General features: G+C 43.8%; 1 protein-coding gene across 2 annotated transcripts in view; it reads right to left on the reverse strand.

Annotated features, from left to right (window-relative positions):
- Window positions 1-2,810: 2,810 nt before the first annotated feature.
- dhx15 (DEAH (Asp-Glu-Ala-His) box helicase 15) overlaps window positions 2,811-14,823 on the reverse strand; it is a 20,846-nt gene continuing 8,833 nt past the window's right edge. For both annotated transcript variants that reach the window (XM_031584804.2, XM_012841405.2), the window contains exons 10-14: window positions 10,413-10,604; window positions 7,702-7,824; window positions 6,926-7,116; window positions 4,784-4,953; window positions 2,811-3,461 (exon numbers count right to left, since the gene is read on the reverse strand). In XM_031584804.2, the coding sequence (XP_031440664.1) occupies window positions 3,344-3,461; window positions 4,784-4,953; window positions 6,926-7,116; window positions 7,702-7,824; window positions 10,413-10,604 (794 nt within the window). In that variant the 3' untranslated portion in view covers window positions 2,811-3,343. The remainder of the gene's footprint in view (window positions 3,462-4,783; window positions 4,954-6,925; window positions 7,117-7,701; window positions 7,825-10,412; window positions 10,605-14,823) is intronic.

Here is a 14,823-nt window from a genome sequence, read left to right on the forward strand (position 1 = left end):
ACTTTTATACACGGAGGCGTAAGTGCAACTCGCGTTCAAATGATAACTCCGTTTTAATTTGTGGATCAGGAATGAAACTGTGTATTTGATTTGTTTGTGTCAGTCCAACCCTTTGTATTGCGCCACAGAGGGAGCTTTCACTAAACAGTCATAGGTCCCCGACGTTTTTTTTTTCTGTCACATCGCGCGCCCCCCGCCCCCCACTTTGAGAACCACTGCTTTATAGCATAAAGTACAAGTCAGTACAATGGTGAGTTGTATTTTTCATGCACTTTAAACATTCGTTTTTATGCCGGTCGCGTTATTTTATTTTGGCTGTATTTATCTGCCGGTCCGTGAAAATAACGCTTACATTAAACCGGTCCGTGGTGCAAAAAAGGTTGGGGACCCCTGGTCTATATAACACAAGAGTCTCTGGGATTGAGCTGGTCTATATAACACAAGAGTCTCTGGCATTGAGCTGGTCTATATAACACAAGAGTCTCTGGGATTGGGCTGGTCTATATAAAAAGGGGATTGGGCTGGTCTATATAACACAAGAGTCTCTGGGATTGAGCTGGTCTATATAACACAAGAGTCTCTGGGATTGGGCTGGTCTATATAAAAAGGGGATTGGGCTGGTCTATATAACACAAGAGTCTCTGGGATTGGGCTGGTCTATATAACACAAGAGTCTCTGGGATTGGGCTGGTCTATATAAAAAGGGGATTGGGCTGGTCTATATAACACAAGAGTCTCTGGGATTGAGCTGGTCTATATAACACAAGAGTCTCTGGGATTGGGCTGGTCTATATAACACAAGAGTCTCTGGGATTGAGCTGGTCTATATAACACAATAGTCTCTGGGATTGGGCTGGTCTATATGACACAAGAGTCTCTGGGATTGGGCTGGTCTATATAAAAAGGGGATTGGGCTGGTCTATATAACACAAGAGTCTCTGGGATTGAGCTGGTCTATATAACACAAGAGTCTCTGGGATTGGGCTGGTCTATATAACACAAGAGTCTCTGGGATTGGGCTGGTCTATATAAAAAGGGGATTGGGCTGGTCTATATAAAAAGGGGATTGGGCTGGTCTATATAAAAAGGGGATTGGGCTGGTCTATATAAAAGGGGATTGGGCTGGTCTATATAAAAAGGGGATTGGGCTGGTCTATATAAAAAGGGAATTGGGCTGGTCTATATAACACAAGAGTCTCGGGGATTGAGCTGGTCTATATAAAAGGGTGAAAAAGGGACCTGGAGGCTTAGGGTTTGGGTTTTCTTCTTATCTCAATAAAACAGGGTTCTCTGGGATGGACCCCACGCCACACCAGTGAAGTGTTTTATAAGTTCATATAGTGCACATCCCTAAAATACATATTTATATACACAAAAAACACACACACAACCATTACACCATATCACTGGTGCATATGCTCCAACTCCAGACTACCCCCCAAAAGAAAGCATCCACCTCCCATGATCCCAAGCCCTTACTCCCATGATGCCTTACTCCCATGATCCCTTACTCCCATGAGCCCTTACTCCCATGATGCCGAGCCCTTCCACAGGCCAATCTTTGAGCTCGAGAGCACCCCACCCCAGAAACCATTGGGTTCTCCTTGTCATGTCACTTTATCTAAACGATCGATACAAAAAATATGTTGTTTAAGACGTTGTAGTAGTTTGTTCTTGGTCTGTCCAGTTTACAGTTTATTACTAATTCTACATTGGACCACATACACCAGATTAGACGATCTCAGACGGAGCACTCTAATCCGTATGCTTACTCAGAATAGATTTTATCGATCTAAAAAGATCAGGTCAAGACGTCTGGTCAGTAGGCATGTTTCTGAAACGTCGGGGAAATGACCCTGGTGAAACTGGACACGTACAGGAGTCATAATGAATGATATTTACTGCCTGAAGGACCAGAACCCTACTCAGACTCACCGCCCAGCCTGGTCACTCTCTGGCCGTCTGTAAAGCCTTCAGTTACAGATGAAGAACGCTAGGCTAAAGGCTAACGCTAAGGCCTTACCCAGTGTTACAGATGAAGAACCCTAAGGCCTTACCCAGTGTTACAGATGAAGAACGCTAGGCTAAAGGCTAACGCTAGGCTAAAGGCTAACCCTAAGGCCTTACCCAGTGTTACAGATGAAGAACCCTAAGGCCTTACTCAGTGTTACAGATGAAGAACCCTAGGCTAAAGGCTAACGCTAGGCTAAGGGCTAACGCTAGGCTAAGGGCTAACGCTAAGGCCTTACCCAGTGTCACAGATGAAGAACGCTAGGCTTAGGCCTTACCCAGTGTCACAGATGAAGAATGCTAGGCTTAGGCCTTACCCAGTGTTACAGATGAAGAATGCTAGGCTAAAGGCTAACCCTAGGCTAAAGGCTAATCCTAAGGCCTTACCCAGTGTTACAGATGAAGAACCCTAGGCTAACCCTAAGGCCTTATCCAGTGTTACAGATGAAGAACCCTAGGCTTAGGCCTTACCCAGTGTTACAGATGAAGAACACTAGGCTAAAGGCTAACGCTAGGCTAAAGGCTAACCCTAAGGCCTTACCCAGTGTTACAGATGAAGAACGCTAGGCTAAAGGCTAACACTAGGCTAAGGGCTAACGCTAAGGGCTAACGCTAGGCTAAGAGCTAACGCTAAGGCCTTACCCAGTGTTACAGATGAAGAACGCTAGGCTAAAGGCTAACCCTAAGGCCTTACCCAGTGTAACAGATGAAGAACGCTAGGCTAAAGGCTAACGCTAGGCTAAGAGCTAACCCCAAGGCCTTACCCAGTGTTACAGATGAAGTATAGACAGGGGAGCCGGCAGGTTTAGAGGTTTTTTATTGAATCTAAGCCCCATGCCGATATGAGGATGTCCTACTCAGTTACAGCTCAGGAAAAAGGGTCTCGAGGTCTAGAAGGAATGTCGACATCCACATGAATGCTCATGCTTAATGCGGAGGGGTCACACCGCATCACGGCCCCCTGCCATCCTGTTCCCATGGTAACAGACCCACTAGATGCTCTCGCTGAGGCAGAGCAGGATGGCAAACTGAAGTTATAAAAAATAATCAAATCTCAACAACATGAAACAAAAAGAAAGAAAAAAATAACATGGAAAACAAAACCTGCAAACTAATGTTGAACAGATTTGGACAATGTACAGTTTGAGCGGGGATGCTCATCGCGAAACATGTTTGACATCTGACCAGTCCGTGTGCATGTGGGGAAGGTGTGTGTGTGTGTGTGTGTGTGTGTGTGTGTGTGTGTGTGTGTGTGTGTGAGTGTGTGTGTGTGTGTGAGTGTGTGTGTGTGTGTGAGTGTGTGTGTGTGTGTGTGTGTGTGTGTGGGGTAGGGTCAGTACTGGGAGTATTCCTTGGTTTGGAGCTTGGCGACGATCCTCTCCAGCTGTCTCTTGGCTTCACACTGTGGAAAGTTGCCCATCTCGTAGTACTGGGGGGCAATCTTGACTAACCTGCACATGACAAACACACACCAGAATATTAAACACCACACACACACACCTACACACATATACACACACACACCTCCACACACACACATATACATACACCTACACACAGTTAACCCCAACCACACATTTTACACACACACACCTCCACACATATGTACACATACACCTCCACACATATACACTAGGGATGCACCGATACCACTTTTTTACAAACCGATACGAGTATTTTTATTTGTGTACTTGCCGATACCGAGTACCGATACTTCTTAGATTTGGTCTCCATGAAAGTGCAATTAATTGGGAGGCAGATTTTATTTTATCCTCTGCAGATTAGGTCAAGCCTATAGTACAAAATTAACAGAAGGCTATCCCAAGCCAAAAATAAACAGAGCTTTCTGGTTTTAACACACAAAAAAAGCCTTCAAACAGACAATATCACATTAGACAAAATGCAAATATAACCAGATAAAGGCAATTCAATTTGCTGCATAGTTAACAACACAGTCTGTTTAACAAAAAGTGAACAGAACTATTACTGGATTAGCACAAGAGCACATTTCAGTTACAAAAGAATCAAAAGAGTCTCCTGCTCAAGTACACAAACAATCACTTTACCTATGTGGCACAGTCTTTCTCTCTACCTCTCTCTCTCTCTGTGTGTGCGTGCGCATTTTTTTCTTTTGCAAGACGTCAGTTAAGATTGGTTGCTTCGGTCTTGCGCCACTAGCATCAGTGAACTCTGTGTACTTAGCACTATGGTGCATCTTCAGAATCAAATTGCTTGTGTTAAACAAAGAACTTTCCTTTCCGCCCCTCGACAGCGTAGCAGCGCAGATCTTACACTGTGCCTTACTCCTGTCGTCGTCATTTATCTTAAAATGAGCCCAAATCGCCGTTAAGGCAGCACAACTGAATTGCTAATCGCTAGCGAGATGCTAGCAGCTACATTTAGCGAAACCTGTATACTGAAATACTTTGACACTATGACAAACTTTCCTAACACAGTCAAACATCAAGCAAATGCAACACAAGACGGCAAATAAGCTACTTACTAGTCTGGCAGAGAGTGGTAGGACAGGTAGGACAATAAATCACATTTTGTGTCAGCATAGACCGGCCAGTTTGATGCAGTGAAATACTGATGAGTGGTATCGGTGCTTGGTATCGGCAATTCAAAAACGAGTACGAGTATTTTAACGAAGTATCGGCACCGATACGGGTATCGGTATTGGTGCATCCCTAATATACACACACACACACACACACACACACACACCTCCACACACACACACACACACACACACACACACACTCACACTCACCACTCTGGTTTGATGTCGGTGCACGTGCGGATGTAGTTCTTGGTGGTGAGCACAAACTCGTTGTAGAGGACCCACTCTGGCTTGTGGTCCAGCACCGTAGAGGGATGAAGCTGCACCACCTGGTTGTCCTTCACCGTCAGGTAGTGACCCGTCCGCTCCAGGTGAGCCACCTAAGAACGCAACAGAGGGTCAAAACACACGCGCACACACACACACACACACACCACACACACACACACACACACACACACACACACACTAGGGGTGGGCGATATGAGCCAAAATTCATATCACGATATTTTCCACTGTCCAGACGATATCGATATGACGATATATGAGGGCAAAAAATCTGAATCACATTTTAATAGCCCTTCTTAGCTAAATGACATTAGTTAAGGCAAAATATGTCATCATGAAAAGTAAAAATCAAATAATGATAAAATAAATATGTATCTACTGATATGTGCTACAAATGTAATTTATGTATGATTCCAATCATTTCAAGCATTTTTATAATCAAAAATCGCTGAATTTGCGCATGTCCTGTTCAAACAGAGGGGAGACATGCGAGGTGAGGCAGCGACGAGCAGCGCCTCATCTCAGATTGTGCAATCCCTCACTAACTGGGTTGAGCGCATGCCTTTTGCTTTCTCGTTGTTTGTCACCACTGAAATATTTGTGGACACTTGTATTATATGTCCTCTCTAGCCATAGAATAGGTCATGTATTTCACGTATGTGTAGAACCTATTTAGTCTTGCTGATCTGAAAAACCCGCATAGAAGTGAAAAAGCACTGAGGGGAGGCAAACAGTACCTCTGTCTCAATGAAGGGGGCGTGCGCGAGAGCCTGAAACTGGACTTTCAATCCAAACGTGAAATGTTTAATAATGGGAGACCAATGCCGGAGCTAACAGATTTGCTTCAAACGACGGGACAGAAGATAACTCGATCGAATACTCACATTCAAAGCCAAATTGCTTTTGAAAAATGTTGGAACCTCAAGAATATGCATGAAATGATAGCTAGTTATGTAGCTGATGTTATAGTCTCCTCAATTTAACTCATAAAATTATAATGGGAAAAGGTAGAAACCCTCAGGGTGCCTGTGCAACTTCGTATGAAAGAGTTCATATTCACACATATTAACACGAGTTCATCACAAGCTATGTGGGTTAAGAATGATGATATGAAATATGATGAACAACCAGTAGACAATGTGCAAGCTGCCAATTGAATGGTGATTTAACAGGTTGCTGGTGCTTACACCTTTGGCTGAAACAACACGGCGACACAACTGTCTATTATTCTTATTTGGTCGAGGTCGGAGATTAACCCAAACCAGTTCCAAACGACACAGGTGCCTCGTTTTTTTTTTTAACCAATTCCTCATCATCCTGCTCTTGAGCAACATCACTTTCTGCGTGTTCGCTCATCCTCGATTGTTCATTTATGCACTTATAATAAGCGCTATATATATATATATATATATATATATATATATATTAGTACGTAGCCTGCCTACTAACTTCAGCTGCCTGCACGCTTGTTTGTTGCTAGCACTACATGCGCGCAACAAATGCATGCGCCGTCCGCTCATAAAAATAGGTCAACATATTAACATACATTCTTTTTTTCGTAAGAACCAAGAAAGGTTAGATTAAAATAAAAAAAAACATGTAGCTACGTAGTAGTATGACTCAGTTGAAATTTGGAACAAAACAATATGAATGCCAAATTCGAATTTATGAATTATGAATAAATCGCGGTATCCACGGTATTGCAAAATCCATATCATGGCGTGGCACAATACCGGTTTTCACTATCAAACCGGTATATCGCCCACTCCTAACACACACGCTCACTCACACTAGCATACAGCTTTTTTTCAGTGTCCTGTCTGCCTTGCCTTCTATGTTTACATTTGTTTTCACCAGGCTTTTAAAATACACATATGGAGCTGTGTCTCTCTCTAACCCAACGTGCACACACACACACACACACTCACACCTGCATGAAGAAGCCGGTGACTAGAGCTCGCCTGATGTTGAGGTAGTAGTCTCTGCTGGTGAACTCTGACCCTGACCCTGACCCAACGTGCACACACACACACACACAGGCACACAACACACACACACACACACCTGCATGAAGAAGCCGGTGACTAGAGCCCGTCTGATGTTGATGTAGTAGTCTCTGCTGGTGAACTCCGTGCTCCGGCGCGGCAGGTTGAAGCGGTCCATGATGCGTGACAGCTGCTGACGCACGTTATCAGCTGACATCAGAGAGCGGTAGTTCACAAAGTTATCATAACACCACTGCGTTGACTCATGATCTGAAACACACACACACACACATCAGAGGGCGGTAGTTCACAAAGTTATCATAACACCACTGCGTTGACTCATGATCTGAAACACACACACACACACACAAGCTGGTGATCTGAGGCACACACAAACCAATCCAATGCTCATTGTTGGCAATGGCAGGAGTACCACTTTGTGATCACCAGGGGGAGCCATTTCACACTATTGTAGATTGTGGATATGGAGCAGCATCATGGGGACCCTGGGAAGTGTCAGGTGGTCCCTCTCTGTGTGTGTGTGTGTGTGTGTGTGTTGTGTGTGTGTGTGTGTGTGTGTGTGTGTGAGAGTGCGTGTCTTACTCTGTTTGAAGGCGTGGTACACGTTGAGCAGAGTGTGTGTGTGTGTGTGTGTGTGTGTGTGTGTGTGTGTGAGAGTGCATGTGTCTTACTCTGAAGGCGTGGTTCACGTTGAGCAGAGTGTGTGTGTGTGTGTGTGTGTGTCTTACTCTGTTTGAAGGCGTGGTACACGTTGAGCAGAGTGTGTGTGTGTGTGTGTGTGTGTGTGTGTGGTGTGTGTGTGTGTGTGTGTGTGTGTGTGTGTGTGTGTCTTACTCTGTTTGAAGGCGTGGTACACGTTGAGCAGGGTCAGGTGGTCCCCATCGATGTGTGCGAAGCGCATCTTGGACTCGTCTGCAGCCTTCTTGGCCTCCGTTGGCCGGACGAAGCACTGTGGGACTAAACAAGGTTGGTATGGGCCCCAACACAGCCGCCCGGAGAGGTCAGTGCCAGTGCCTCAATCACACAGCAGCCTAGAGCACACACACACACACACACACCACGGGGTGTTTCACTCACACACGCGCACACACTCACGCACACAGACACACACACACCACGAGGCATTTTACTCACTCACACACCAGCCTAGAACACACAGACCCAGGGATGTTTCACACACACACACACCACGAGACATTTTACTCACACACACACACAACACACACACACAAGTCTAAAGCGCACGCGCGCGCGCACACACACCACTGGCTGTCCGTCACACACAGACACATCATACTGTGTCTAACTCTCTCTCACACACACACACACACACACACACACACACACACACACACACACACACACACACACACACCATGTGCATGACTAAATCTGAGCTGAGTATCAGCAGATCGAGAGATGCACAGTCTCTCTTTGGCTAAAAGGAAAAAGACATCTGGAGATGATGTTTGCAATGACCAACAAACAAAAGCTTTCAAAATACAAACCTGCAAACACACACACTTGAACACACACGTGTTACGTATGGACACCTTCCAAACCAGAGCTCAACGGTATCTTAAGATTGATGGCGACACTAAATGGTTGCCATCAGGGCAGGAATTTCACCGACGGCAGTAGGGCCATAGCCTGACCCCTAACCCTTAACCCCTAATCCATTCCATGACGGCGCTAGGGCCGTAGCATAATCCGCTATCATTTATTTATTTCCCTGGCAAACCAAATTCCATTAATGTAAGAGCGAATGTCAGCGTTCATTTATCCGTTGATTCCTCTGGCGAGCTGTAATTTACGTGAACATCACCTTAAAACACGTTTATTTATCTGTCTATTCCTTTGGCGAGCTGTAATTTACGTGAACATCACCTTAAAACACGTTTATTTATCTGTCTATTCCTTTGGCGAGCTGTAATTTACGTGAACATCACCTAAAACACGTTGTTCATTTATCCGTTGATTCCGTTGGCGAGCTGTGACCTGACTAACCCCAAACCGAACCCCACGGTGAGGGTCGGCCCAGCCCGAGACGCAAGGTAACTGCTGCTGGTAGTTCTGGTGTCAACAGCTACTTTTGCAAGCAACGTTATCTAAGGTTCTTGTTAATTAAAGGACGTTTGTTAATTCTAAAGCTAGCAATCCAATAAATAATATCCATCAAGATTATGACCAGGTGTCCTGATAGGACATTACAGAATTAGGTTAAGTCTATGTTTACCTACAATATGGTTAATGTTTCAAAGACACTTAGCCAATATTGCTTGGGTGTAGAATAATCTAGCCAGGTGACTTCACTTCTATGATGCAAAGTTCTCGACTGAAACATAACGTTATCTTGTGAGTGGTCAGTATTCCCGTGCAACGTTACTTGGCCCATTTCTGCTCAGGTTAATTCGGAGAAGGATTAAAGTTGCATCTAAAATCAGTCAGATTGAACACTACACTCAGTCGAGCATTGGCTACAGTCACAGGTCAAAGGTGAACCCACACGTTAGAGATGTTTATTGGTTACCATTCATACATTTGTATATGGAACTTCATAGGCTAGTTATAATAATAATAATAATAATAATAATAATAATAATAATACACATTTATATAGCGCTTTCTCAGAATGCCAAAGAAAGAATGGAGCAGAAGGGAAGTAATGTGTTTAGCCATTCAGTAAAGTTAGTGTCATTCAAATTAGAATTCAGTGAAATAAAAATCATGTTTTTAAACTTGACCACCTTGATGGCCTTTCATGTTGGCCTATCATAACCTTAGTGCCCTAAAAACAAAGAAGCAAAGACGAAACTGCAGGTTACCGTCATTAACAGCCTTTATTTTGCAAGACCAATGCATTCCAGCTGCCAAGTTTAGGTCAGGAGCAGTGATGATTTGATTGTTCGGTAGATACATCTGGCGTTATGACCTGTAGTGTTTTGTTGCTTTCCTAGCCCTCAGACAGGGTCACCCTAACCTTAACGCTATCCCTATCCACAGGAGGGCCAAAGTATACATGAAAAACCTGCGCATGTGTGTCTCACAACTGTGTGTGTGTGTGTGTGTGCGCGCATGTGTGTCTTACAACTGTGTGTGTGTGTGTGTGTGTGTGTGTGTGTGTGAGTGTGTCTCACAACTGAGATGGAGAGAGAGAGACACAGAGAGAAAGACGAGAGAGAGACAAGCAGAGTGTGTGTGTGGCATTACCTGACAGCATGGCTGTATGTGTGTGTGTGTGTGTGTGTGTGTGTGTGTGTGTGTGTGTGTGTGAGAGAGACAGAGGGAGACAGAGAGAGACGAGCACACAGTGTGTGTATGGCATTACCTGACAGCATGGCTGTGTGTGTGTGTGTGTGTGTGTGTGTGTGTGTGTGTGTGTGTGTGTGTGAGTGAGAGAGACAGAGAGAGACAGAGAGTGTGTGTGTGGCATTACCTGACAGCATGGCTGTGTGTGTGTGTGTGTGTGTGTGTGGTGTGTGTGTGAGAGAGACAGAGAGTGTGTGAGTGTGTGTGAGAGACAGAGAGTGTGTGTGTGGCATTACCTGACAGCATGGCTGTGATGGACAGGATCTCGTTGGAGCAGTTGAACTCACAGCTGGCGATGACCATCTTGGCCAGCTGGGGGTCGAGGGGGAACTCGGCCATCATGGAACCCAGCTCCGTCAGGTCTCCGTCGTCGTTCAGGGCTGCCAGGTAGTTCAGGAGCTCCAGCGCTCGCATCAGGGTCTCAGGAGCTGAGGGGTCACAGGTCACAGGGGTCACAGGGTCAGGGGTCACAGGGCAGAGGGGTGAGGGTTTGCATGTCTCAAAATAACTGTACGTAGGGGTGGGCGATATGACCAAAATCTTCTATCACGGTATTTGTAATTTTATATCACGGTTACGGTATACATCACGGTTCATTATACGTAGGGTGACCAGATGAGTTTTTTTTTTTAAAAGAGGACACTTCAGCGATGGCGAAATGTATCCACAGACATGTATTTATTGACCCTTAAGAACACTAAGGTGCAGAAACAATACTGCCTCAATAGGCTTTTGGTCTAAGCAATAGTGGCCAGTATAGGCTTACTTTGTACTGAACTTTTCCATTGAATCTTTAAATACTAAAATTAAAGCAAAGTGCATGTTTTCTGCGGCATTTAGTCCAGTGCTTATATGGCTTTCAGTGGTTCTTTAATGTACTTTCAGAAGATAACTCAAGTGTTAAAACTTTCTTTTCAATGTTTGTCCATATGTTAACCCAATAATGATGAGAATTATTTTTTTATATATATATTAAAATAAGAAAATTAAGAAGTTGGCCATTACACATAGACATATATAGCCTACATAGACACGTCATTGACCGCTTCAGCCCGTTGCTGCGACGTGCTAACGTCACCGCTATATTGGTGAGGTGAAGACTGGCCTGTAAACAGACGCAAGTAAATGACGGAGCTGCGGTTTTTCTGGATAAAAAGCACTATAGCGTTTACATTTCTCAACCGATAGCAATAAAAAGTACCAATAAAAAGTTGTCTCCATGTTACTTAGAATCTCCATAGTAAGCCTATTGAAGGGACCGACATTTGATAATTAGTTTAAATATATTCCATAGTCAATAATTCAATATATCTGACCTAGTGGTCATTTTAGTGTTCTTTGGATTTCGTGAGTTGTAAAAACTTCTCATGTGTATTCTGTTCCGGGCCTACATGAGGTGTGAGAAAGCCCTCACAGCTTCCCCCCTGACTAGAGACATATAATAATTAGCATTTAGGGATCCACCCCCCCTGGCATGCACACAGCTTATATTCTGTGCTTTCCCAAAAGATAGACAGTGAGGGAGATTTAGGTGAACACACTTTGTGAAATCTGGTTCTCTCTTCCTCCTCTGGTGCGCACCATTGAAAGAATAAAAACCTGGACTTGATTTTTCATCACAATCTGACTGAGTACATTTGGGATATAGAAATAATTCCTTTCAATTGGAGGTCAACCACCGAGATATTAATTCTTGGAATTTTGCTGAGATTTCAGTTCTGCTGTAAAGATCCTCTGTACCCCGTTTGATACAACACTTTGGTAAGTAAACGTACTTAATCTTGGGAAAATATGTGCCGTAGATCGTAGTAACAGTCTTGAGATTGGAATTCTCAGACGGAATTGAGTCTTTGCACTAGCAAGTTCACCGTGGGCAAGCTAAAGCTTAATTCGAGTGTGTGAGCCTTCAGCTCCATATTCACATCAGAGTGTTGAGTAATTCTCCTTGGGAGAAACTACACTCTTGAGCCTGCTCTGTTTAGAGAGTAGCAGACATCTGATTCAGCACAGTCTGAGCTGTGGGTTGGATCATTTGTGAAAATCTAGTTTCTGCCACGCTCAGATATTGTTCCCAAGAGGATATAGGCCTAAGTGTTGTGGTCATAAACGGGTGTTTGGAAAGGGATCTACAGCATTTTAATATTTGAATTTAGAAATTGTTCTAAGTTAATTTGTAAATTATTTTACATTAGATTGTGCAGATTCAGTCTTTTTGAGATGGAAAAAAAGATTCAAGACGTATGGTCCCTTTGAGTGTTCAGATTGCAATGGCCAGTGTGGGAAATTATATAAAACATGAGAAAGTTAAAATTGAGATGATAAAAGATGGTTTTCAGCTAATTTGGGGTGTCAGGAAAGCCAGTGAATGGGTTTTAGACATTAAGTCTGAAAAGAAAAGACGGCGATATTCGCGCTCTCATGAGCAGATGGACACAGCGTTCACAGGGTTTCTTGGTGGAATCAGCTGGCCAGCCAGCAGCCCTTCCTAGACTGCGTGAAATATGAAACAGAATGCTGACAAACTTCAGGAAATTGTTAAAAGTTTACTGGGAAAAATCCTACCTACTGATGTAAAAAATCCTAGAGGTAAAGCAGATTATGCCAAGCTAAAAACTGAACTAATGGTCAGTGTGGGTAAAGCCATTTCACAGGTTGAGGAAATATCTCTCCAAATTGTTGCTGTAATGAATATTGATGTACCTACAGTCGTTCCCTCACCATTTGTCGCTCCTGTCCATATCTATACAGACAGTCATTACACATACCATTCAACTCACACCTCAGGTCCCGTATGGAACAGCCCCCACTTCACCATGGCGGCTGAAGCCCCAATGGCCCATCAGGCAGAGATTATCACACTCTCTGACACACTGCACAACTAACACTTTGTAAGGGCTCTGTCCGTAAAGATACAGGACAGAGTGAACAAACTAAAGAATCACTGACTAAACGTAAAGAACAAACACAACACATAGCTGCAGTACAGGACGTACCCTCTCACAATAGTTATCAGCAAAGAAGACAGGATGCACCCACACATTCAAATTGTCACAGATGTGGGAAATCAGGCCATTGGTCTAGACATTGTAGAAATAGACAGAGAAACACAGATAAACCTGTGTCCTCTCAGCAGCGGGGCATGGACTCTGACACAACCTCTGAGATTTTAAATCTTCTCAGAAGTTTGGCTAAAATCTAACATCACTGATCAATAAGACCAGTTTGACTCATTGGATGCATCATATTCAGACATTCTTCCCCAATAACTGCATTCTCTGTCAAAGTTAATCAGGTGCAAGATTACAAAAGGTTTATCCTACTACTAAATACATATCCTAAAAAAATGATAACTGCAGAATGTTCTTTCTCAAACAGGTCTTAGCCTGGATGAATGTCTGACTTCATCAAATGATCCAGGAACGCTGAATTAATTATGAAGAACAAAAATCAAGGGCCACTGGAATCTGGATACAAAAAGGGGCTTTATGACATAATTCTGTAACTTTAACAGCTTGTTTCCTTTTCTCTAGGCATGAACATCTGTCACCGGAGCAAGCAAATGAATGTGTGTGTGTGTGTGTGTCTGTGTGCCGGCCGGCTGTATGAATGATTTTACATGACTTTTCACTGACTTGTTTTCAGGGTAAACTGTTAATTACTTTCCATTTATTTCACAGGATGTTATGTGTTGATTATGCAAACAGAAACATTTGGCTCCCTGTCCTTAGGGAATGGACGACACCGGATGACTCCGTTGGGCTCATCTATCGCAGATTAAACCTTTTACATAAGATTAATTCTTTTGTTAAGATCTCTTTCAGAAGCGAATCAGCTGACGGTCACCTGGACCCTACCACCGTCCCTCACAGTTGGACCGATAGAGCTCGCCACGGAATCAAAAGGGGGTGGAGCGGCCATTGGAAACCCAGACAGCGCTAATTCAATCAACATCAACTCCATCAACACCTTTCAACTCATAGGAAGCAGGCATCTCGCCAAGGTGTCGAAAGGGGGACAAAGGAGGGAACAGCAGGACCTTTTGAACAAACATCGCGAACAGCCAACAACTTCAACCTTCACATCTGAAAGGAACGGCAACCTCCTGATATGCAAAGAGACGCATAGGGCTAAATTACCCCATATGGAGCAAAGACCACAGGAGGGAAACGACGGACAATTCAAGCGTCACAGACACACACACACACAAACACACACACAAGGATACTTGCTCACAGACACACACTTAACTGTATCAACCGTCAACCCACATTTCAATAAAGTAATGACATGCCATGTACACCTCAGTAACCAGAAAGGAAATGCTTTAAGATGTTGTAACACTGTAATGTATCTCCCATAATCCGGTATCTTCTGTACAATTGTGTAATCCGAGCAATTTCATTTTGTTTAAGTTCATCTTCATGTATAGCTAATTTTGTTCTGTGTTTCCACTGTTTGTAACCATGTTTCCGAATGGGTACCCTGTACTGTACATGTAATTGTTTCTCTGCTTACATTTTTCGGCTCTCGCGGCTGGAGAGGGCGGTCATTTTGAAATGACGTCGGTAAGGAATTTCCCCTTAAAAACATCAGGGGGGCCCACCAAAAATTGGCATTATAGGTGTGAGGCACCCTGATGAGAAAAGG

Source organism: Clupea harengus, chromosome 18 (assembly GCF_900700415.2).
Source record: "Clupea harengus chromosome 18, Ch_v2.0.2, whole genome shotgun sequence".
NCBI lineage: Eukaryota > Metazoa > Chordata > Actinopteri > Clupeiformes > Clupeidae > Clupea > Clupea harengus.